This window comes from Enoplosus armatus, chromosome 3 (assembly GCF_043641665.1).
Source record: "Enoplosus armatus isolate fEnoArm2 chromosome 3, fEnoArm2.hap1, whole genome shotgun sequence".
NCBI classification, from domain to species: domain Eukaryota; kingdom Metazoa; phylum Chordata; class Actinopteri; order Centrarchiformes; family Enoplosidae; genus Enoplosus; species Enoplosus armatus.
The window spans coordinates 12,530,735-12,557,279 of NC_092182.1; the positions used below are offsets into that span (position 1 = coordinate 12,530,735).

The 26,545-nt window shown below is 40.0% G+C and overlaps 2 protein-coding genes across 2 annotated transcripts; both read right to left on the reverse strand.

The window, feature by feature from the left end:
• Positions 1–12,329: 12,329 nt before the first annotated feature.
• c1galt1lb (core 1 synthase, glycoprotein-N-acetylgalactosamine 3-beta-galactosyltransferase 1, like b) lies at positions 12,330–14,500 on the reverse strand. Its single transcript, XM_070902119.1, has 3 exons — positions 14,234–14,500; positions 12,840–13,504; positions 12,330–12,645 (listed from the first exon to the last, which is right to left on the reverse strand). Exons 1-3 carry the CDS (start codon positions 14,457–14,459, stop codon positions 12,334–12,336), a joined length of 1,203 nt encoding a protein of 400 aa, XP_070758220.1. The 5' UTR covers positions 14,460–14,500; the 3' UTR covers positions 12,330–12,333.
• A 1,068-nt stretch (positions 14,501–15,568) lies between these two features.
• On the reverse strand, positions 15,569–26,032 carry os9 (OS9 endoplasmic reticulum lectin). The gene is made up of 15 exons (XM_070902118.1): positions 25,865–26,032; positions 25,258–25,440; positions 22,894–22,957; positions 22,718–22,794; positions 21,741–21,839; positions 21,380–21,581; positions 20,952–21,107; positions 20,676–20,791; positions 20,129–20,183; positions 19,783–19,865; positions 19,440–19,643; positions 19,133–19,334; positions 18,518–18,685; positions 17,849–17,958; positions 15,569–17,195 (listed from the first exon to the last, which is right to left on the reverse strand). The coding sequence occupies exons 1-15, from the start codon at positions 26,030–26,032 to the stop codon at positions 17,058–17,060; spliced, it is 2,025 nt and encodes a 674-aa protein (XP_070758219.1). The 3' UTR covers positions 15,569–17,057.
• Positions 26,033–26,545: the final 513 nt, after the last annotated feature.

Genomic DNA, 26,545 nt, shown 5'->3' on the forward strand with positions numbered 1-26,545 from the left:
AGTGTCAACGTTTTCACATTGGAGGAAATATAGAAGGGGGAAAAATTGGCCCACATTACAAACAAACAATAATCTATATTTTAATGTTTTGGGGTTTTTTTGGGTTTTTTTAACATTTTTTAGCAATGCAAAGAAGAGCAACGCATCCCAACACAGAGCCTCCACAGTGAGGTGAAACATTTGTGGATGTCCTCTTTTTTCCTGCTCTGACTACAACTAAAAATAGAAATGTTCTTCCACCCACAACTTCATAATGTGCATTGCATCCTGTGGCAGCACCTACCTTGATAATATCCGGTGTCCAGAGTGTAGCAGTGCGACCAAGATGGCTTCAGCGTGTAGGATGCTTTTTTTTTTGTTGCTTTCCTGTTTTCTCAAAACATGCATAGCAATCTTCTTTCCCTTTGCCTCCAATGAGAATCTCCTTCTTTACACATGACATCCCACAGAACCTCCCTCTGTCTCATCTGTCTTTCAGCTCCCTCTTCTCTTTGTCCTCATTGCTCAACAGGGAGATCAGGGCTTGAATATTGATTCACGTGGGGAAAGTCCATGTGTTCCAAAGCAGTTTTGTTAGTCTGCCCCGCTGTCCTCTCATCACCCCCCCACCCCCCACCCCTCTGCTCCCTCTCTCTCTCTGTCGGTACGTTTTGTTTTTGACCCAAATACTTGAAAGAAATCTCCCCTCATGCCGTGAGCAAATCTATCTCTTACACAGCCACGACAAGTGAGGAAGACAAGGGGCTATCTGAGGTAAAGATCCATTAACAAAGACAGGATTTGAAATATATACAAGACTCCACATCACAATGGATGTATTTTTGTTACAGCAGACATGTTCACTGTCCACGTGTCTTTACATCTTAACACATCACTTCCCTGAACTAACTGCATTCAGGAAAGGACTTCTTTTATTCTCTGAAGCTCCATTCACTCACACTATAGAAACTGTTGTCCATCTCTTTGGCAATCAGAGCACCTGACCTGATTTTGCTCTGGAGCATACCGTCGCATGAAAACCATGTATCACTAAAAAGTCAAGCCAAGGAAAACAGCCGTGTTTATGTGACTGTGCATATGTCAGATAATCCAATGTGTTTTTAGGTCAAGAAGGACAATTATGGAACATTTAATCTTTCAGTTTATCTAAACTAAATTGCCTAAAAAATTGGAGAGATCTGGTCGTCATTGGATAGCAATGATGACCTGAGACTCACTATGATGGTGTATATATTGTAAGTCCGTGTTAAAATGCAGATCTAGATCTAATTGTCTAATAACACTCAGCAGGATGCAAAATGTGCTTTTCAAATTTGAAGTTTAAGTGAGAACAGCAATAGTAAGAAGTAATAGCTAGGAATACCCCCCCCCCCGTGCGGGCAATCATCTACAGAGAAATGTTTGACTTCCTAATCATCTTGTCCTGCTGTCATTCGTGTTTTTATGGTTATGGTTAGGGCAGTTTAGCTGTGTAGTACCTTTCAACAACAAAACAATTCAAAGTGCTGTACATGAGACATAAAAAAGATATTACATATACACTAGGTGATATAAAAGGAAAGAAAAATAAAGTAAAAGAAAAATAAAATTAAGATAAAACTAAGATAAACTTGAATAAAACAGGAGACTAACTGTTACAGTATAGCCAAATTTAATTTAGTAAAATGCAGTGACAAACAGGAGAGTTTTAAGCCCTGATTTAACAGAACTGAGAGTTGGAGCAGACGTCTTGTTTTCTGGGAGTTTGTTCCAGATATGTGGTGCAGAAAAAGTGAATGCTGCTTCTCGGGGGACAGAACGCAGACCTGATCTCAGACCCTCTGAGAGGTCTGGACGGTTCATATCGGAGGAGCAGATCAGAGATGTGTTTTGGCCCTAAACCAGTCACCGGTTTACAAACCAACAAAAGTATTTTATGTTTGTTTGGCTGAGATACACTGATGTCACAGCACTAGGAGGTGATGTTACCACAGAGGATAAGAACTGAATCATCCCTGGCCAGTAGTTGAAGTATCCTGCTGCATTCTTGCAGTTTGCCACCAAGCTAAAAGTCCACAGATAAAACCTTACAGAGGCAGAATATTAATCATGTGGCTGGCAGGGTGTGGTAAAGAGAGTCATACATACAAGACCTCTGATCATGATGTAACACTGGGTGCAGCCGAAAGAACAGGAAACAAATGTGGAGGTTGCTCTTATATTACACTGGGGAACAATTTGAAAAAAAAATTCTGTTGAGTTAGATTTTTATGCTGATTAACACTAAAATTGGCATGCTGATTCCAAAATTGCAGTCAGTTTTTTTCTAGCACGTCAAGTTTTTTCTCCACAGCTTACCCTCCTGATAAGCAAAATTCCACTGATTAGCTGTAGTAAGACTTGCCAGCTGATTACGATTGGACTCATCTACAGCTACGTGTCAACTTGTTTGTGCAGTCACAATTGAGACAGTGCGGTGAGAGGTGTGTGCAGCTCCCAATAGGTCAGTACTATCACACACATATCTGTTAAGTACAGTATTTTTCATATTTTTTAAGAAAACGGGGATCCTATAGTTCAAAAACTTGACGTGATAGAGAAAAACTGAGATCAGTTTTGGATTCTGCACCCAAAAATTAGTTAAAAACAGCTGTCAGACCTAACTCAACAAAAATTGCGTTCCTCAGTGTTATTCATTCTCCCTAGTGTTGATAAAGATCACGATGATGATTTCCGTATCTACCCATTCAGTGGAAAGGATTTTTGGTGGACCTAAACAAACATCCATTTAAAAGGAAATGTGTGTTCTTCTCGAGAAATAAATGTCACTGTATTTAGAAGTAATTATCAAATAGAACTATTTATTGCAGGACAATCATGAGCAGAGAAAGGACAAGTGGAAGGAAAAGAAAAATAAATCACATGGGAAACTACCTCATTTGAACCCACAGAGAATTATCACCTGACTCTGCAGTTCCCATCAGCTCATTGTTTTGGTTTTAAGAAATGTTGCTCTGCAACTGCTGCCTAACAAGTTCACAAATGAGAAAGGAAGGAAAGGAAAGGAGAAGGAGGAATATATCGCTTTTCACTGACACGTCATTCTCTATTGGTTTTGAGGAGGGGGAGACGCTGCTCCTCCACTGTCCCCTGCTGGAGACGGAGGAAGTGAAAGGACCAGCAGCTGGCCTCAGCTAGAAAAACTGAGTTAAAATCATTAACATCATTAGGCTGAAGCAAAAGTGTTGTGTACTGCCTTCAAGTTAAATGTTGAGTTGTTGGGTGATATAACCCCCAACATGCTTTGTGTTTTCACCTGTTTCATTCAGGGTGTAAAACTGCAGCGCACTGGGTTTTGCACTGGGCACAAGTCTTAAAGATTTAGACGACGTCGTAAAGTATGGTGGTTAATTGGAGCACTGTTTACACAGTCATTTCTGTAGGGACCTGAGAAGAATTGACACTAGTTGATGGATAGGAGTAACCCCCCAGAGTCCAATCAAAAATCATCAGAACGTGTCAATGCAAGCTGACTGCTCTACACACAGATGTGGTTTGATTAACCATTAGGGTTTGTGTCTTCAGAGAATTAACTCATTTGATGTGAGTCACTATTGTGATTCACGGTCACCCCGATAATCCCAGTGCAATTATCATGTTTGAGTCTGTTGTATATATGCATAAACAAAACACATATTCATCACAACGTTTGTAGTGTAATATTTGTAAGTCAAGATAAGAGAGCTTCATATAAGCATTGCAGTTATTCTGAAATGCTGATAAAATCTTAGTTTACTGATGGCAGTCACAGACCAGATCACCCTGACAAACAAGCTTAGTTGGGCGTGGAAGTTCATTCTTGAACTTTGAAGCAGTCGAAAGCTCTGGCAAAAGTGATTTACGATCCGAACAGTGTTTTGAGAAACCAAACATTACTTTTGAAACTGCATCAAAATTGGAATAATTAAAGTTAGACAGCATTACACTCTGTAGCATTAGTCAGGGAGAGAAAGTAAAATACTTTGTCTTTCTTCTTGACAGGATGTCAAGTTTTAGTAAACAGATGGCCACTTTATCTTGCACATCGAACAGTTATTTACTGGAAAATCAGTCTTCTTCAGTGTTAATTTATATGATAAAACAATAAAGATGGATACAGAAGAGAGAAGTGTGACAGAACAACACAGTTATAGAAGGTTTTTGTGCTCTGTAAGGTCACAAAACTCCATTTACTGACACGAATAATAAAGATGTGAGCTGTCTCGCCCTAACAGGTGAAACTAAACTAACGGCAGATTGAGGGAGATGTCAATCAGCATGCACAACCTGCTGGAGCTCTAAATAATTGAAAACACCTGTGTGGGTACAAACTTTGGGTAAGTAGAGGCTTTAACTCGTGTAAAATGTCATATATTTGGACATTCATAAACCGGAGCCAAATTGATACAATTATTTCAGCGCTAAATTAAAACCAAATAAAGATTTTTTTAAAGCAAAATCAATCACACTTGCTGCGCTGTTTTTCTCATAACTTTTTCCATCATTACTTGATGATGAAGCAAAACATTGCAGCCCTGATTGGTGAATTTAGGAACTCAAATTAATTACTAGTGATCACAAGATCCCCCTACATGCATGCATGTTATGATCTCAATTTTTAAGCCCAACTCACAATGTGAAAGCATTGAACAGGACAAACAACATACTGACGGCGGTCCTGCCACCAGTTTGTCCTCCTGTCACTGTCAGAAGTCTGTCACCAAAGACAATAATCCCAAGAATTTCTGAGGTGGTAATTGAGTGTGATTGACTCAGTCTCCTGGGGGTTAAGAGCTGTGAGAGCACACACACACACACACACACACACACACACACACACACACACACACACACACACACACACACACACCATTTAGTTCTTGATTTCAGAGTTGGAGGTGCTTGACCATAGACATGCTCAATATTTAGCTGAGGTATCAGAGGTATCAGCACCTCTGTGTGCCTGTGTTTGCAGCAGTTACATAGAAAGGCCTTCTCTACTTCCCTACAAAAAATATCTGCATATATTCTTGTAAAGGGATGTTTCTGTCAGTCATAATTGTAAAGATATGCTGCATTTGTGCTAAGTGGGAACTAAACTTAAATTTCCTACTTCCCACCTCGAGTGGCCGATGTGAAAACATGACAAAAGCTTTGGCTGACATTGACATTTACATGAAGGGTAAATGTAGTGAAAGTATTCCACCTTCGCCACCTTTCTCCCCCAAAATGTGCCAGACTTTTTCTTGGCTGGGACCAACCAACCAGAGGAGACTCCAGGAAGTTGTTGTGCCTGGCCAATAATTAGTCATTACCCCCTGTGAAATTTTTGATTAAACAATAAAGATGTTAATTTATGAGCTTTCGAGGTCCTGCTAGGTGTATTTCTTTACCTTCACACAGAGCCAGGCTAGCTGTTTCCCCATTTCCAGTATGTTTATGCTAAGCTAAGCTATGCAGCTACTGGCTGTTGCTTCATATTTAAACGGACAAGCTTGACAGTGGTATCAATCTTCTTATCTAACTCACAGCCATAAAGCTAATAGCATAAGCATATTTCCCAGAATGTCAAAGTAGCTACAAACGTTTAAATGTAACAAAGTATCAAACGTTATGAGATCTTTACACTTTGTTTTTCACTTAACACTTTATTCTGCTAAGTAACTCATAACTGCAGCTGTAAGATAAGTACACAGTCAAGTTCAGCCAGTTCTGTCTAAAAATCTAAAATACTACAATATACTACTAAGTACTTCTAAAGTAGTACTTTAGTAAATGTATGTAGGAATACATGCAGACTACACAAAGTGCAAAAATACACTACACAATAAGTCAATAAACCAGGATGGGTGTGCAGTGTCATAAACTGTTTATATCAACTCTGACTACAGGATCTAAATCCTCTCTCAAGTCAATAATACTCCAATCAAAACAATGAAGTCTCATAATGCAATGTGTGTACAGTAGGTTCATGTCTGTGTGTGTGTGTGTGTGTGTGTGTGTGTGTGTGCCAAAAACTCTGATGCAATGGAAAAGCAGCATTTCTAATACATTCTAATGACAGAGAGAGGGTTTATATGATAAATGAGGATGAACAGATGTAAGGGTTAAATCTTTACAAACCAAAACTGTTTCAGCAAACGAGCCACAAAAAAACGTTTGTTTTATAAATGACATCTATCTAAAAAAACCTCAACACCTCTGCCATGCTAGTTGCTGTCCTGAACACAGTGTGGGTTTGTACTGTATGTAGAGGTTGTTACAATGATTTCAAACAGGACCTTATAAATTTCAGGTGGGTGTAATCAAACTTTTTGTCTGTGGAAAGGAAAGGGTCAGTCAGAGGGCTTCCGCTTGCCATTGATTCAGAGAGCGTGGGAGTTATTTGGCTCTCTGCTCTTACACACCAGTCAGTGACAGAAGTGTAGACAGAACAGCAATATCCGCTAGCAGGGCGTACGCTGTTTCCAAGTCCAGTCCACTCACACAGGCACATTACACATTCAATTTCTCCTGGGACACACACACACCCTTTCGTTCAAGTTTGCAGTTATAATAATAATAATAAGCAAACACACACACACACACACACACACACACATATATATATAATGTACATGATAAATAGGCCCATATTAGACTACATTAGAACCTTTAATGCTTCCATCTAATATAAAAACATTATAACCGGTTGGCGTGTTGTGTGAAAGTGAGATCCATATCCAATTTCCCCAAGTGTCAAGAAATTCATTAATACTTTAATCCACACATCAAATGTCAGAGGATTTATATCTTTCCATTTAAGAATATTCTTGGTGTTTTGATGTTGTTTTGATGGTGTTTCTGAGTTACTCTAAACAATGCTGTAAGTGCTCTGAAGGACACACACACACACACACACACACACACACTGCTGAGAGTAGTGAACTGTTGGTGAACTGGGCTGACAACTTTGTAAAGAGCGAGATGGTTTCCACTTTTCAGACTCATTGCGTCAACTGATGCAGAGTCTTCCCTTTTTTTTTTAATTCTAATGTTTATTTCATTAAATAACCGCTGGTGAAAAGATGTATGACTTTATTTATTTTCCCATAGTAGCCTGTTATAATTGCATCCAAAAGTCTAATGTTTTCGCTTTCAGTTATTCAATAAGATTGATAAGAGAGATGCTACAAACTGTGTTTGTGTGTGTGTGTGTGTGTGTGTGTGTGTGTGTGTGTGTGTAGGGGTGTGTAGGGGTGGTATGGCGGTTTGGGTGGCGGGTGGAGCTCTAATTGGATTACAAATGAGCTCAAGGACTATAATAATTGAGACAGAGAGGAAACTGCTGAGCGGAAAGACGTATTTTGAGTTGGCAGACAGCTCCTTGAAGACCAAGCAAACCGCTGATCACTGCTTTATAAGCTTTACACGGTGGGATCACGTCAAGACTTTTCATCTAAACTGTTAACAGGTAAGACTTTCATGTAATTTTCATTTAAAGGAGCCTAATGACGTTATGATAGGTTCCTCTGTTCATTCAGAGAAGACGTAAAGATACTGTGCCAGCCTATTTTCTAACAAAATGCTTTTATTTTCTTTACTTAATTTTAGTTTATCGGATGAATGAATAAATTGGTTGGTTTTTAATCTTCTCTACGAAACACCACTGCGCTTAATGCTTAATGGATCACCAATTAATGATTGCTCATTTACACTTTACACATTAAAGGATAGAAAAGGGCATTTCAGAACCATGAATGTGATTGTCCTCCCTGAAAGCACGGCACCATGTTGTCAGAGAAATATGAAGCTGTTTTTATAGGCAGATGCAAACATCTACAATATGCTGCATGAACTAGTTATGCATTATTCAAACGTGTTTTTGTGACCTTATTATAAAGTGCTTTTAAAACGTGGTTATTAGTGTATAGGATTACTTACTTAGGAGTCAAATTGAGGCAAATTCGCTGTCATCTGAAGTATGACTGTTGGACATCAGGCTGCAACAAAAAGTTAAAAACAAGTTAGTTTGTTGGGAAACTTCAGCATCCCATAAATTACACCAAAAAGAGATGCAGTGCTCCAGACATCATTTGCATTAGACGCTGTGATGTACATCACTGTCAGGACAGTCAGAGTGGTTCAATTACAGAGCATTAAACATTCGTTGAAGAAGATGCTGTGATAATTTCAGGCTGTCATGCTGATTGAATGGATTGGACATTAATCGCGTGAAAACTGATTGCACGCAATGTACTGGTTCAGTTATTGATGCAATGGGAGTGACTGGAGGATTTTAAAACACTCTACATGCATTTAGTATTTATTCATTATACAGCTCATAATAGCTTCTGTGTGGCTCATCAGTGTGCAGAGCAGTGTCAGATATGGTTCAGTGTTTGTACTGTACACGATGGCTGAGATTTTAGATTGTTTTTAAAACTGAATAATGAAGAGTCAATGAACTAAACACTGTATCCTCACAGCTGAGTTAAATATGGCTTTTCTTTATGTGTAGCAGAAGGCTTTGCTGAAGATGTAGAAATGTAATATATGTGTATGTTTAGAAAGTGAGGATTGAGAGGCACTTCCTTGGCTTTGAAGTTCATAGTTCAACAGTTTTAAAACACATAATTACATCTGTGAGCTGAAGTAGTTTCTTTTAAGCTGAAGAGCTGAAAAGATATGTATGTGTATGTATATGTAAAAGGTATGTAAAAATACCCCAAAGTTATTGTGATTAGTGAGATTACAAATCAAATATTTGTGAAAACACATTTGAGTAGGAATATCCGAGCACAACAACAAACAGAAAAATATCTGTAATACTTGAGTGTCAGCTATGGAAAGATCCACTAGTTTCTGCTATCACAGCCATCACAATGTTTGCTAAAACATATGGAAATAAAGTATGTGACTATAGTGAAAACTTTTGCTGTGTCTATGTTTAGTTGAAATTGGTCACAGAATACGTTTGTACATGTTGAGGAAAGAGACAGCGTACGATATTAGGAAATAAAATGTACATCAAAAACAAATCTTTACCACAAAGACACATTGACGCTTGGGCAAAAAACTCCCCACCTGAAACACCAGAGAGTTATGTGCAGGTTTTGTCTGCTTTCAAACTGACGCACTAATTTACATTTCAGAGTGATGGAGAGAAACTGCTGCACTCTTGCTTCACTGGTCGCTTTAGTCATCCTCGTCTTACTTCCTGTGAGGTCTTGGTGTAAGGAAGATGCCTACAACTCGCTCACACAGGTGAGACCAACTACATTTATCTGATATTTACAAAGTCAAGTGAGTTGTGGCCTGATCCTCCAGGTCACTGTAGCTGATTTTTCAAGTGGGAAGCTGAAAATCACGATCGTTTCCAACAGGCTAACAAGTCGGAGTGCTGCAATAGTGTCAGTGGAAATGCAGAGTTGAAGAGATCTGGTGACATCGACTACGACAGCTTTGTGAGTCTAATGGGAAGGAGAAGCGCTGCCCAACCAAACAGTGAGTGTCTTCTTGCAGGAAACACCTCGTCCTGCGGTACTGAACAGTACATTGAGGTTAAATTCAATGACAAGCCAGTGTCCAGTATTTTTCTGTAGACTGAGCTCACCTATTTATTTTATGTTAATGTTTACGTTTATGGCATTGTCACGCATTATCTGTTCATCTCAAGCAGGAGACATGGATCACATCCTTGCTGCTCTGTTGGGGCAGAGAACAAGTGAGTGACCTCATTTTACATTATTTCACAGGGTATTGTGTTGCTGTGTGTAGGACAAATATATGGATATATAAACCTGATAATAACCCACTTGAAGCCTGGTGGTTTCCCTCCAGGATACCTTCATATATTTAAGCAATATGTGCAGATTTCTAATTCACAGCATTACAGCCCGACCAATATTGAAGCTGATACCGATATTTGAATGCTAAAAAATAAATGGATAACAATATCGGCTAATAGGTATGTTTTTACATAAAAAAGCCTAAACATGTAGCCTATTAACCATGACATTTTACAGTTATAAAAATGGTCAAATCCAGGTTGTAGGCAGTAGACAAGTCGTCATTACTTGTGCGGCACCTCTCTTGTAAACCTGCGTTTAACTTAGTGCAGCTGAGTTACAACCTGTTTTTTCTTTGTATGCAACAGGAATGGCTTGTCCTTGTGCCAAAGCATATTTACATACCAGGAGAGGCCGATTCATCAATCCCCAGAGGCAAGAAACTTTGACCTGAAAAACCCTAAAATTAGAAAGGAAAAAAAAAAAACCTCTTGTTGCTTAATCTTTTTCAAACCTTGTTCTTTCAGGTTTCAACGCTTTCTGTAGTGGAGATGTCCACGCACCTCCACAACCTCAACACAGGATGTAAAACCTTCAGCCTCTCACAGCGCTGATAAATCCTCACAGCTACTGTATCCACAGAGGAAGATGTATCAAAGTAATTTACCCACAGAGGTGAAACAGCCATATTAACCACGCATGAATGCTTTTCTACTGGAAAATGTCCTACATACATATAACAGTGTAATATCATGTAAACAAAACACATGTACAATAAAATATGCATTTATTTATAGTGATTAAAGTACCATTCACTGAAAACAACCGTGCACACTGATCACGTGTGCTCACACACACTCACACAAACTCATTTACACACACACCAGTGTATCGACTCCATTTAGACGTCAATACCAACATAAATACTTTTCAAATATAAATACAGTACTGTACACCTTTCCCTTTGATAAAATTTGAATGTTGGAGTAGATTGTCGAGGACTTTATGTGTTGCATCTCTGGCGTCAGAAACCAAATGTGGCGGTAATCAATAGTCAAAGTTTGGGCCTTCGGGACTTTGAGCCACTGATAGTAAGAATCTGCATGGCAGTCCTCTGCTAGACTGTTAAATTCACTTGTAAAACAAGTGAGTGACTTAATTTCACATGAAACTGTTAAGTAAAACATGCTGATTTGGTTTAAATTGGACTTTACCATTTTTAGTAACAAGAAACAAAAACCTGAACATGCTCTGTGCTCATGAACAGAAGGAAACACTTGAGTGTAAACATTTACAAAAAGGCATTTTTATAGACTTTAGTTACCTCATAACAGTTTTAACCTTGAAGAGAATAAAAGGTTTAAGTGGTTAAAAAGAAAATCAACTATAACACTCAAAAGTGCATGCAATTTTCACATAAATGAGACATGTGTTGTGTTTGAATCATCACTGAATGCTGCTTGATTCCTGAAGCCATTTTCTGTATTTGGAAATGTTTGGTTAAAAGTAATAAAATGAACTGTTATGAATACTTTAAAATATACACAATGTACTAACTACAAAAGAAAAGATCTGGCGCACACAGAATTTAAGAATTACACAACATTTAGAAACTAAAACAGCATAAAAGAAAAATTATTCAGGAAACGCTGTCATGAACAAGTCACCCGCTGGCTTGCCCAAAGGCCATACTCATTACATTGGAAGGATTCAATAAAATGATACTCTGAAAGCATCACTCTCATCATGGTAATGTCACAGTGCAAAGTCATGTGTGCAGCTGATGGCTCATACAATCTCAATTTACAAGGCACAAGCTAATGGGTCCACTGGGGAGAGACGAGGGGGACTGTGAAGTGTGTGTATCCAGTGCCGGTTTCAGGAAGTACAGGTGGATGAGCGAGTGCCGTGGATGGTCGGGCATTTCACTCCAAAGAAAAAAATACTTTTGACTTCCTCGTCAGGCGCACAACTGTGTCTCATTGGCCACCAAGGCACATTATCTATGTTGTCTATGTGTGAAACAACTCCAGCAAGTCAAGAACTACTTCCCTGTAGAGACTGGTAGATTAGGTTTTGATGGGCTTGTAATAGTCAAGAAAATAATATAAGCTAGCTACCAGGTTGATATGGATTAAAAAGGTGCTTTAGTTTGTTTAGTTCTTACAGAAAGCTATTACCAACTTTTAAAAAAAGACACTGTTGTAATAACCACTTGACAAACCTGAAAATCAGGGGAAACAAAATCACCTCTCAGCCTTAAAACCCATCTTGCAGTCACAGTTTACATTAGTAGCAGTCCTGCAGATTAAGAATCCTCAGGCTTGTATGTGGGGGCATTTCAAACCAAAATGGACTGGGTTTTTTTCTACTTTTGTAGAAGTATGAGTCAAGATTATCAGAATGAACAAGCAAACACCGAAAACACACATTCTTCCTACCTAATGATCGGTTCCCTTCACACACACACACACACACACACACACACACACACACACACACACACACACACACACACACAGACACACACACAGTAGGACTGTTGTTATTTGCCTGCTGGAGCAGCAGGGGCGTCTTTACCAGCTGCAGGAGGAGCATCTGCACCCTGTTTCTTGTCAGTCCTGGACGGATCATCCCCCTCTCCTCGCCTTTTCTCCTGAGATGCCAGCTCTTTCTTTCCTTCTGCAGCATCCTGGGAAATTGACTGCTCGATATTGTAGCCGAGTGGAGCGGGGGGCTGGTAACGGTATCTGTAGCCAAAGGCACGCAGGTGATATGCGTAGTACTCCAATAAATACATGTGTGAAGCATCTACATAGTGGAAAGACACCGACACATCCGAGCAGCAGTTTGGCCCCTGATGGAAAAAACAGAGTATGTGGTTATGCAACATTACTGAGAACTTCAAAGTTTTCCACACACACAAAACAAACTTGCATCTCACACCTCTAATGACATCTGTACAAATATTAACAGTGGGGAGGTTGCGTCATACCAGTATAACACTATATCAAGAGTAAATAGAGATGCCACAATCTTTACTAGACTTGCCTCTGAGATGGGGTAGTAGCAGTAGCTCCAATACCAGAAGCTCTTGGGAAACTTGGCAGTGAGGTGCTGCTCAGGAACAAATGGGTGAAATGTCTCCCTGTGCACACTGTCTCTGGAGTCCCCTGCCAGCACCCCAACTTTCTCCATGCACTGCCCCATTGCCAGGTCCTCTACAGAGGTAGTGTGAGTGCACAGTTTGTTTTTAAATCCTTCTACAAATCGCCGCAGAGCCTCTTTGCTCAACACATAGCCTGCGCCGCCGCTCATGTAGCCCTGCTTGGTGTAGGGCTTGAATCTTCGGCCAAAGTAAATCGGCTCGTCCGGCGTGTGGTTCGCAAGAACCCATCGCAGGTTGTCTACGATTACATAGGTGTCATCATCTGCCTTGAGGAACCAATCGGCCTCATGGACGTGATGCTCGTAGGCATAATGGAAGGCCCGGATTGTTTTCCAGTACAGCTGGTCCCGACCCTCCTTTGTACCCAAGCCTACTGTGGGGAAGTCGGGGTCATCCACAGAGCTCATGAAGACCACAATGTTGCAGTGGCGACTCCACGTGGACTTCACATGCCGAGCCTTCTTCTCCAGGTTGTTGGGTCCAGTCATCACCCAGCAAAGAATACGCACCTTTTTGTACAGTTCATCAGCCATGCGGCTATCCTCACCTGGTGAGGAGATATGAACATCACATTTTACACTGTAGTCTCTCCATCGTAAACAGTGCTTACATCCATTTTAAACTGGTAGTAAAACCTGGTTAGCCACACACATGGTAGAGATACTGGTATCAGGTATCTCCAATTTACATAACCAGTTACAAACCAGTAATTTAAGTTCATGTAAACGCATCAATTGTCAGCATTAAAAGGGGACACGCCACACCTGGCCATGATCCAAAAACATTCATCCCTGTGTCGGTAAAGTATTTAGGTATGTGACACAATGGACTCTAATACTAAATATCACATCACTCATATCAGTTCAATAAAAAAAGATAATTATGTAACAAAATAGTGATTGATTAAATGTCTTACAATTATTAAATGGCACTCACACCCACGACAGCATATTTATTAAAAGGCCACTAATGGTATTAGATTTGTTATCATAGTGCAGATTACAGTATTTGTAGAGGATTAGAGTAGCAGCACAGTTACTCTTACTTCGAAGGTGCATGTGGAAGGGAAATAGTCTGTCTATAAATAGTCTACTACTACTAGTCTTTACTGTGAGTCTTCACAATAAAGTTGATCTTTTACACTACAAGTATTGAGTTTTGTGTTAGTAGACAGACTTGCGTTTAACCCTTAACATAATACAAAAACCTGATTAAGGAGGTGATAATGAAGAATGTCTCTCTATATTAGTTTACATGAACATCTTTTTGGACATACCTGTATGATGAGGGTGCTTCAGGTTGAAGAGAGCGGACCTCTCCTTCTTCCATATCTTCCTTTCCTCCTCAAGCTGTTGCTGGTAGTCATGAAGTTTCTCGAGGCTGGTGGCCTGCTGTGCTGACAAAGTCCTCTCGAACCACACCTGCCGCAGAAACACGTACAGTGTGAAGGTCCCCACCACGAAACCCGTACAGAAGGAGAATCTGGATCCGAGGGCCTTCATGCTGGACCGGGTGTCTCACTCTCACTGTCGTTCAACTTGGCAGGTGCTGAATAAGAGACGGAGACAGACAACATGGACAAGGTTTCACTACAAGGTCCGCAGTCTGGAACTGTTTACTTCCATGTCCCTTCGTTGTGTGAGTAAATGACAAGTGTCACTCCCCATTTAAGGTGTGGTTTACTCACCAGCGGTACTGCAGACACCATAGCAGCTTTATTATCCCACAGCTACTTCATCATAACGGGACACACAAACTTTGAAAAGCGACAGCTGAGCCAGTTTTGACCACGGCGTAGCGTTAGCTTTTTTTGCTCTCCAAACGACAACTTAGCTCAGCTAGCCACACTAAAATGTTGCTAATAGTTATCGTGACAAAATAGCGAACTAGAAACCCAAAACACTCACTACATAATCGCCGGGATAGAAAAAACGAACGAAACGAATTAAAACGACAGTCTTTGGTCCTTGGCTCTCGGCCTGGGTGTTAAGACAACTGGCGTTAGCTAACTGGCTAGTCTGTTATTTGATCGACACTGCTAACGTTAACTTCACTGCTAAGTTAGCGATCCTTCCTGTCGTGTTAACATAGCTAACGGAAACGGAAAGCCCAGTAGTTTAATGAAAATAACGTACAGACAATAAAACACCAAAATAAAAATGTTCCACAGCGTTGCCCAAACTACATCTAACTTATCTGACTGTTATCTCCGTCCAGAAAAACGCTATTTCCGGTATTTCAAAAGAAAAGAGCAGTGTTTGCTGAACACTGACACGTGTCCTGCTGCGAGCAAATGTCCAGGTGTGCAGCAGATTCAGCGACCGATTAGCAAACGGTTTTTTTTATTATACTCTTTCCTCGCACTGTACTTTGATTATTTATTATGATTATCTAATAGCTAATAATAACATTTTGATAGCAGAAATTATAATGTATAGTTTTGTTTGTGGCTACCTAAGTTACATCTCACCTGTCAATATTAGATCGACCCTCTAGTTTCACAGATCTGACGATCACAGAACATGTGAAGCATGCAGTATGTTTATCTAATGAAGGAACCCACACAAATATAAAATGTTTAACATTAGAACATAAAAAATAAATGGCTGGATGATGTCCGGAGGACTCCTATGGTCATTTTTTATTTCAAAAGAACAAATAAAGAGTGCTCAAAGACTTATATGTACAAGGCAGCACAGATGGACATTTTTCAGCCTATGAAGCCATTATGGTGTTCCTAATACATTAATATAGCCCCATTGAAGTATGCAGTTATTAACATATCTTGTATTTTCTGCCTCTACTGTAGGTTGTCCTGGTTTACAAATAATGGGGGGCAGCTGAATTGTGAGGATCAATAGGACTACTGCAGACAAGTGTGTGTGTTATGGCACACCTTTGATTGTTAGGGACAGGTTGACGGTTTTAAAATAGTCGTGACACAGAGAGATAAAACAATTAATGACATTATTTGAGAGGATAATCTCACTAAAGAAACACACTGCACTGCCTGAAGCTTTTTTTCCTTCTCTGCTTGTTTGATCTTGTGCCTCTGGGCGCCGGTCTTGGCGTGGCTCAGTTGTGTCTGAAAAAGTTTGTATATGACTTAGTTCCGCAGTGAAATTAAGTTTCATATACCAGATTGCACAGTCACAAACACATTTACTCAGGGAACTCAAGCCCCAAATCAATTCAAAAACATATTTATGCAATAATTATGTACATCTTGAGTTTCCAGTAGCCACAATTATTCACAAACTATACAAATTCAGCCCTTTTAAGCACACCTCTGAAGGATCCTTAGAAAAGTTTTGTGTGTATTTATTATTCTGGTACACAGAATCTGACATTGTGGTTTTTTTTGTTTTTAAGGTAAATTAAATATAGGGAATTTCTTGTCAGAAACAAAAACAAAGCACACACTAAAACTATAAAGTGCCATAGCATGTGCACAAACACTTCTGTAATCCACAGTTGTGTTTGCTGATAATCTAATCAGCAAACACAGCGTGTCCAAAAGTTTCAAAGTGGGAACTGAAATGAGAACCCTTGAGTATTTCTCCATTTTTCTACATCCAGACACAATCATACTTTTCAGTAAACAGTAAATTGTACTACCTGTGCAAACACTCATCCAGTTTGTTGAGGCATGCACATGTAAGTAATAATTTAACTGTGGACACAACTGTGCTTATGACAACTTCAGAACTAGATTCAAATATTCAGTGAACTGCACTGAAATATTTCTAAAAAGGTACATATTGTACATCCCTCTGCTTTTCTAGCCACCTATCAAAACTGAATCCCATCGAAAAGGGGAAAATGCATAACTTCACTCAGCTGCACAAGTACAGCTGAGATGTTGCGGTTTCATCGTGCAACATGTAACTGGCGCCTACTAAAGACACACATTGTTTACTCAAGACACACACACACATTTTCTGAATGTGCAAACAGGTGAGTTGATATTATCTGCCAGGTTTAATAGCAGTAACTGAATCATGTGGGCTCTTTTTCAAATTTGCGGCAGCACTTCAGAGTCCCCCCTCCCTGCTGGTCTCCACAGGAGTTCACCGTCACAGAAGGTGCACTGAATGAGCTCATATGTCCACATCGTCTGAGTCAGAGGTGCTGGATGACTGGGACTCCTCCTGGGACTCTCCCCACACAAACCTATAGTTGTTCTCCAACTCCTGCTGCCTCTTTTGCTCTTTGTAAACCTCTTCTGTGCCTCCCGTCTGTAAGATGGAGGGAAAAAAAGGATGTTAAAAAAAACAATGCCAACCTCTACGATTGATCCGCATGCTGATATGCTGAATGCCAATGACAAAACACTCACACAAACGTTACACTCTATTACATATTATTTAATGTCTTCTGGAAGGAGTGAAGTGTCCTTGTGGTTACCCAAATGGGTTTCAGAGAGGTGGTAAGCCACCCAGACCCTGACACATCTTGTCCCGTGGTCAATATAGTTAGTAGATGACACCCAAAACAATAATCACACTCATCGAAAAGGCTGCATTTGCTGTGTGAAATAGCACCTCTGCACCTTTTCCCTTGCAGGTTAATGTTTTATCTCATAGTGCTTTTTTACAATGTTTGAGGAGGGTGTCTAAAGTCAATGTAGCTCAACTCTTTAAGCACTGCGAGCAACTCTGTGCAACTTACCCAGCAAACCTGAAACCCAAATGTCAAAGTATCGCTTTAAGTTTACAAGTGGTGACTGACCTCTGACAAGTATGCAACGTATGTCTCTGTTCTCACACAGGCTGAAATTACACTAAGCAAACTCTACAGCTGCTGGCAAACACAGTGTAACGGTGCATATCTCACACCCCGAAGGATCCAAATGAACCCAATAAAAAGTCACTGTCTCTTCTTGAATTACCAGGAGATTTATGAGGAGCTCCCTGAAGGACTTTGTATCTTCTTCAGTCAGCCACTGGTCACCTGCTTCCTCTGCATTTTTTCGCGTCAAGATCTTCACCTCAATTTTTCCTAAAAAAGAAAAACAGGGGAAAAGGTGGGCTTGCCAATTAAACACATGTACCTCCGAGTGGCGCAGAGTAAGAAAACTGTACCATGTGTTAAAACAACAAATAATCATAATGAAGAATGATACAAACACAACAGTGGATGAAAAAGAAAGGACACAGATGGATTACACACCTTTCGTTTCCCTTTGTCTTTAAGATAAGTTTCAGCTAACTGCTGTCAGAGATTTCTTATTCTGCTACCATGATCTTGAATTTTGTAATTCTGTTAATTAAAATTTAAATGATCTAGAACTATTACATCTAATTTAATGGGTCCCTGGTCTTATGACCAGCTGCTAATTTTGACCAAACAGTGTTTTGGTCTTCAGTTAAAGCACATGTGTTTAATTGCTGGATTTCATGATATTAAGTGTCTATTGAACAGGAACAAAAATCTAAATCTGACAGTTGTATGCTTTTTTGACAAAGATGAGAACAGAAGTACAGAACTATTAAATGCTCAAGATAACAGATGGAAGAGAGAAAAGGCCGTGAGTGTTTCGGGCACTCCCCCCTCATACCTTCTGCCTTCAGTCCTGCTTTCTCTAGCTGTTCTTTAACCACGTCCTTTATGTGCTGCCACTGGGGGTCTCCTTCGCCCATCTCCTGAACTTTGACCTCCCCATCAGGGCTGCTGCCCGTCTTATACTTAGTAATTTTGATCTTAACATGGTCGTCAGCCGCTTGGTCTGGGGTGACGAGACAAAAGAGGGACAAACAACACAGTTCACCTCAAAACCCATCAGCAGGGTGACAGGATGGAGGAGGGAAGAGAGCCGAGAATGTGTCATCCAAAACACTGTCTTATAAGCGTTACATTTGTGCACTGTCAGACTTCAATTACTGTGACTGATTTCATTTTGATTTAATTACTGAAAAATCACCCACAGACACATCAATGGCAGCAGAGGAAAGGCCACTAACTCACCAAAATAATTCAAAATATCAATGTGATGACACAAATTCTCTCTGGATTTTTGCATCAAACTAACTCCATGTGCGTGTCTTATTCTGGGATGAAAGATGTTGCGACAAACATCGACTGTACATATGGATGGAATATGAGGATGATGGAGGCGGACACAGAGTGTGCAGATATGAACATGACCACAGAGGTGGGCAGGCTGCCTGGTTACCTGGCTGCTTCGGTGCCAGGCTGGGGCTGCCCCTTGTTGGGTCGCTGGCTCTTTGAACTCCTGCTGTTTGCTGCTCAGGGTCCTGAACATCTTTCTCTTCCAAATGATCGAGTAGCTTGTCCAGTGTCGTCTCCAGCGTCTGTGTCGCTTGAGTGCGATCAAATTCTCCTTTCAGACCTTCCGTCTCTAATTCCTGCTGGGCCTACAACGCAGAGAGAAGCCAGTCACATCAAAGCATCACATTATGTTAGATTATTTAATTCCCTATACATCGATCTAAAATTACGTATTGTTTCTAGCCTGAAACCTCATTTATGATGTTGTCAAACTCCTTCTGCATTTCCTCCTTTATCTCTTCAATCTTATCCGAGGGCACAGAGAGGTCGGACATCTCATCCTCAAACTCCTGTAGAAGGCCTTCATCTTCATCCTTCGCTTCCTCTCCAAGCTTCTCCGTTACCCTGTTGCTTGTTGGTTTCTCTCCTAGACTTTTGGCTTGGTTTTGTGCTTTCTAAAAACAAAAACAAAAACATCTGCATTGACTTGGAATACCCATACACTGCAAATAAAGAGAAATATATATATATATATATATATATGTAAAGAGGTGTTCAAAAAAGATGATCATAGTGATCTCGGCAAGTACTGACCTTCCTGTTACTCTCTTTGAGATGTTGGACAAATTTCATCAGGTCTGCTGGGTCAGTGATGATTTTAAAGTTGAATTTTTCAACTGAAAAAATTAATTTGAAGAGAGAAATTGCAACACGTCCAACACACAAAAGAAAAGTATAACAAATGAGAATAAAGTACTTCAGTTTGCAAATCAGACAACGTAACTGCACAGAAATAAATGACTGTGTTGTTCTATCAATCTTGTTTGAGGCTCTCTAAAGCAGTCATTAGAAAAGTCTTCCTCGTGTGTGTGTGTGTGTGTGTGTGTGTGTGTGTGTGTGTGTGTGAGATAGGGATGGCGAGAGCAGCAAATTGCAATACCTTCATCACCATCATCTATGACTTCATTGTCTGAAAGTGAGCCATCATCTGCTGCCTGTGTGTGAAGAAAAAAAAAATCAGGTTAGAGTTGTGAAGTGGGGAGGAAAGGTGTCAACCTACAACCTCTAGTGGTTGGGAATCACCTCTACATTTAAAAAATATCTTACAAGTTAATGAAACCACACTTTTGGTGAATATATACAACAATGAACTTTGAAAAAAATGTATCCACAATGTGTCAGTTTAGTCAGATTAAGATAGATGAAGCAAATGCATGAACATTTTCAAATGTTAAAAAGACAAAATATTATAAAGCTTCTCCACAACAAATAATCAGTATTTTGCATTGTGGACATGACAGCAGTAGCCCAGGTGATTAACAAAACATATCTTTCAGTTTGGAACTTGAACATCACGCTGTAAAGATTATTTGAGTGAAACAACTCAAAAAAAGCTCCGTACAAAAAAAAAGTCTTTCATTCACCAACAACCAAAAGGCTCCAGAGAAACATCATTCACTGAAAGTTTTTAAGACATATTTCTATACCTGATTCTCCTGTTGAGAAGCAGTTGTTTTTGAACTCCCAGGCTTTGTAACTCCCTCCCAGAAGTCTGAATCTTCTCCCTCCTCTGACCCGACATCCTCAGACACATCAGCAGCATCTGTTTCAAAATAAAAAAAGGCACACGCACATGTCACACAAGTTTACATCTGGCATGATGGAAATAAACAAAAAGCCCAGGGGATATTGTGATCTAGAGCATTGACAAATTACAACAACACTTTGAAGGCAATTTGCCTCTTAAGTGTAAGAAAATGCACCTTTTCTGTCTGGCTGGTTGGGGTCATCACTAGGTGCAGGTGATGTCTCTTCTGCTGTCACTTCCACTGCTCCATCTGCCCCTTCATTACCAGCCAACATCTCATCAAGACTCCTCAGCTCCTCTGAGATCTGCTCTACTTTACGCTTTGTGTCCGCTGGGAACAGACAGAGGAAAGGAGGAGGAGGGAGGGAAAGAAGGATCGTGTCACACATTTCTTATAAAATTAGACAATGGAAGATATCACATATCAAACACCTTTTCAACAAATGTCAAAAAAGACATACACTTTTATATTCACTGCATTTATCTTCCTCTATCTTTTAAATACTCCTTTCCCACATTATGTCCTGCTTCAACAGGGAATTACATTGAAGTAATTCCTCTCCAAATGCTGCGTCACAGTGACCTTCATTTTTGTGAACTCACAGACTTGAGTCTTGACGTAATCCATGTACTGCTGAGCACTTAGCGCTGGCTGGCACACGATGCCCTGCGGCTTGGCTGTGGATGGGGGCCGCAGGAATGGATGCTGGCAGGTACGACTGGTGTGAACTGTCAGCACATAGCGGCACGACTGAGGCTCATCCACTCGGGCGATGTAGTCACCCGAGCCCTCTTCGCACACAAACTGGAAATAATAAGAGTAAAATAGCCTAGGTGTGTTCAGGAGGATCTGATTTCATATCTCTGTTTGGAATAGCAAAGCAGTAATCAAAACTTAAACCTAACAAGAAAAACCACATAAGCAGAGTAGAACACAAATACATCCTGAATGCCAATGCCTCACCCGCACTTCAGTCTCTCTGGGACTTCCATTTAGGTCACACTTAGAGCCGTTTACATACGTCTGACTGTGGTAGCGCTTCAGCCTGTGCTGTTTGGAGGCCTGGGGAAATAAAAAGAGAAGATTTTTTTTAACTGACAAAACTGATTCATAATATTCATTATATTCTTGGACGATGAGGCTCAGTGCATCAACCAAAAGTTGAAAGTGGTGTTTCTGATGTTTGTGCGCTTTTTATGTCATCAGACATTCATCAGCAGTTTTTAGTATGATATAGTATCTTAGCAAGTTAGTTTTGTCAGTCGGCTCAGTTAGCTCCATTCAGTAAACATTGACATTTTAACTAGGTCATGTGTGAACAATCGGCTCCATGAAGTAGTCTTGTTGTTTTTAACAAAGTCAACAAATGACTATATATAAGCCATGTAAAATTAGAGGCAATCTGTTGAAAATAACTAATCATCCTGGGTGTGGTGGAAAAAAGCAGAGACTATTTAAGGGATTTAAGAGCTCTTTGTATAAGAAATCACCAGCTAAACAAGACAAAGGATTTTGTTGGGTTTGATTTCAGGAGCAAAGCACATAATAAGCACATAGTAACGTATATCAAAGACTATAATGCTTTTCTTCTTTTGTCTGTAGCTCAAAGATTGACAGCTGGTTCCTGTTTGCTGTGATGGATAAAATAAGTAGCAAATGAGCAAATGATGTGGGCTATTAGCAATGACAGAATTGTGTCACGTAAGTGTAATTTAGTCACGTTGGAAAAACAGAGAGAAAGTTCACATCATTTCTGCCCTACAAAATTAGGGATTTCTCCATCAAATAATGTGAAAATGTGAAATGAACATCTGAGACATTCAACTGTGAAGTACTCACTGCCACATACAACCACAAGGATTTAGCTCATATTATACAATCGTGCAATTCCTTACTTTGATATATGCCAATACCATCAAGGTAAGGTGAGGCAACTCTACCTTTGCTGTTTCATTGCTCCAATCAAATTCAGATTCATAATAACCCAGGAAGAGAATATCCCCTTTTATCTCTGTGTCTAAGGAGAGAAGAACAACATGCGTCAAAGATAGTCAAAGTCGGTCAAAGTGATTGACATGGGAAAACATGCATTAAAGACACGGAGGTAAGCCCTTACCTTCAAGGTGGTACTGTCTGATATGCTGACCATGGCAGAACTCGTATGTCCACCAGTCCTTCGTCTGCAGGAAAAACAGACAGCAAACGTTTCAATAAACCATAATTGACGGACACATTTTCCTTTTCATTTAGGCTACTTGTTAAATGACAAGTAAGTAATCATAGACCATCCTTAAAATTCCACACACACAAACAACTTGTGCACACGTTTTTGAGCAAGTTACACCCAGTGGGAGACTTTCCAACTTGTTGTCTGTCTGTTGTTATTTGGTTGATTATTGATGATTGGGATGATGGAAAATTGATATGTCAGGATGCAGGAATGACTAAGAGTATTTTAACGTCACAAAAAAATGGCACCTACACACTTTTTTTTAATCTGGAAGATACTAAAAAACTATTTTTTAACCAACGATTGTGCTGATTGTTAAACACCAGTATTGGGCTCATATGTGCTACTGTTTCAGTGAGTGCAACAGCAGAAACAAGTACAGACTGTATTTAGTTCCTGTTATAATGATACTACACAGGTTCCCTCAGGAATTTATTCAGCAGAGTTTACGCATCTCGTCTCATGATCAGTTTAGTTTAATTTTGAACAATATCCACACATTTTGCTGTGTGAAACAGCACCTCCACTCTTTTTCCATGTTCCAAAAAGGTTTTTTTCTTAAAAGTGCATTTTTTATGTTGTCAGTGGAGGTGGTTTTTATTTCAGGCGAGTTGGCCCACCTCTGCTATAAAATACTACTGGGACTGTATTTCAACTCACTGCGTCTCTCTTTGCTGAGCTTCATTTCATTATTATTTATAGGACTAAAAACATGGAGGGATTCTTTTAGTATTTGTCACACTCACAATCTCCTAGTGTGGCAACAAAAGTGGCTTGTTTTTAAGCAACGAGACACAAATATCTTATGAAGAGATAAGGAGGAGATAAGTATGTCACTGGGCACTGGGTCAAGGAACACATTTATATCATGTCAGCAAACAACTCTCATAACCTTCTAACTGCGATACAATATGAGGAAGACACAGAAAACATTTAGGGGAAATATGTGGAGACTGTCAAGGAGCTTCGGAACAAAGGGTACACTTCACCTCTTTGTGAACAGAGGACAGACAGTTGTTTAAATTCCAGTGCTAAAATAGCGATGGGGAAAGTAATCAGTGACGCTCTTCCCAAGAAATGAGTTATATTGCACAATCTTTTTTTTTTTTTTGCCTAACAAGATCTCTGTTGTAAGAATCTTAACTCTAAACTGAGCCAGTGAAAACATAAAGCAGCAATACAGAGACGAGTGTCTTTTCCATCACTTTATACTTACAGGACTTTGGAGCAGTTTGCATTGGCACTCCACTTTCTTGTGTAGCCGGAAATGAATCATTTATGCTGTATATTTTGAATGTATCATAATCTTTGTGTGCAAACTGTCAAGAGTAACCATTTCCTGCCTTAATGGCTTCTCAAAGTGGATTACGTCTACTGTAAATCCAGTTGTGAAAGATTGCTGTCCACACCTCAAATGCATGAATAGATCACTTGTGATCGGATTTCACTTCCAAACTCATATTTGAGTTTGAGTTATATCTCAGAGGAAACTGTAAGCACTAAACAGAAAGAAATACACATTTATGTTCTGCCATACACCTGGATAATGGGGCTGTCTTTGCTCACTGGTATCTTGCCTCATGTATGGACCTGAAAACCCTGTCTGAATAATATGGCATGTGCAAATTATCTGTCTCTCTGTATTTCTTGTGCTTTTTTATGCACACTGCAAAGTTGACAGAAGTTGTAAAAACGTGTATTATATACAGGTATCAGGTGTTGGCGGCCTATTTTGGTACAGTTATGTGTTTTTTGTACTTGGTATATAGTTTTGGTGTGTTTTACTCATATAATGTGATCTCCAATTTGCAGGTGGAGCTGTCATTTCTGTCTGTATACATAGCCTGTCAAGGTCAAAATGTTACCACAACAAATGTTTGTGAATTTGCAATATTCAGTGTGAAGAATATATCTCCTTTCTGTTGTATGTGCTACTTTTTTTCCTGCACCTGTACCCAGTTGAGGATGGCTGTGCACACTATGCACCTTCTTTACACTAATGCAGACAAACTAGCTTTCTCACTACAGTGAATTTCAAGTCACATACACCATTCACATCATCAAATATGGCTGGAGTGGCCAGATTCAAGTACTTTCTGGATGTGTTTTTGGTGCAATCACACATGTATATAGAGCCATCTGCTTGAATCAGGCAAAACACATTTTAGTGACAAGTGCGGCCAGTGCGATACAGTTTGCGTCAAAAGCAGCTCTACCTTGGATGGATAAAAGTTTGAGTTTAGAACAAACCTTCACTAGGCACTGGGTATTGTGCATTGGACTGAGTAGGTCTGGGATCTCAGGCCCAGTGTACCCTTGTGAGTCAGGCTCAGAGGCAGGGTCCTGATGAAACCGGATGGCCTGGGCTGGAAGTCGACACTCATACAGCTGCTTGTACTTACTGGACACCATCATAACCTCCTCTGTCTTGGTCTAAAGGAGAGACACTGTCATGAAAACTGCAATATCTTTGAGTGTGACAATGCCATACATTAACACAGTCCCCGAGTGTTTAAAGCCTATTTACTGCCTGGTTTTGCGACTGTCCTCGTGGTTAGTCATTTACAATTTAAAGGAGTTGCAACTATCTACTTAGGTGGAAGTTGAGGTTGTGTTGTGACAACTGTCAACGATGGTTGCTGCGTAGGTCACTTTGAATTAACTTCAGCATTAACGTTTCTTTATGAAACTTGGTAGCAAACTGCACAGTTTGATTTGGGTTTCTCACCCAGCTGACAGACACGTTATTCTTTACTCGCGTTGGTGACATTAAAGGAAGATATTTCACGCTAGCCATCAGTAGCCTACTTTCTAGCTAGCAAGCTAACCGTTAGCTTCCCCAAACACCCTCACTCACCTGCCCCAAGATGACGGGATCGGGAAGAATTTGAATCCCATATTTCATCTCATTCAGCTCCTCTAAATTCAAGAAGGCTGGGACACAGAGGGGACATGTCAACAAGAAAACGTACAGCCTTTTTAGCCACCGTAACAAGGAAGCAGCCATGATTGACTCTCTCCTCATACCCACATTTGTCAGACAGCAACAACACAGAGAACGCCTGACATGGTAGCAGCGGATTGGTTGACGTGAGAAGCACTGCTCTGTCATTGGCTAATTCTTGTGTCTGTCAACGGCTTTCCAGTTCTGGGGTGCGTTAGTTTACAACACCGGAACAGAGTGAATAGACGCCGCCTCTACCTTTGTGACATCAAAAGAAATCAATAAACGACGCACATGTCAGCTGTCAGCGTTTGTCCTGCCACAAAATAAACTCAGACATTGGTACAGAAACATTGGCCTGATGGATGATGCGTGTCACGAGACAATTTGACCAAATTACTACCATCAAGATTATTTTCTTTGATTTGGACAACTACTTTCCAAGATTTCTAAGGTCCACATTTTACAAGAATAACTATAAACTTCTGCAGCTAATAAGCACACTTTGGTACGCTGAAGTGTGAAATCCAATTGTGTGAAGTTTAAATGTAAAAATGGATTATTGCATAACATAGCCAGTATGGAAATAGAGAC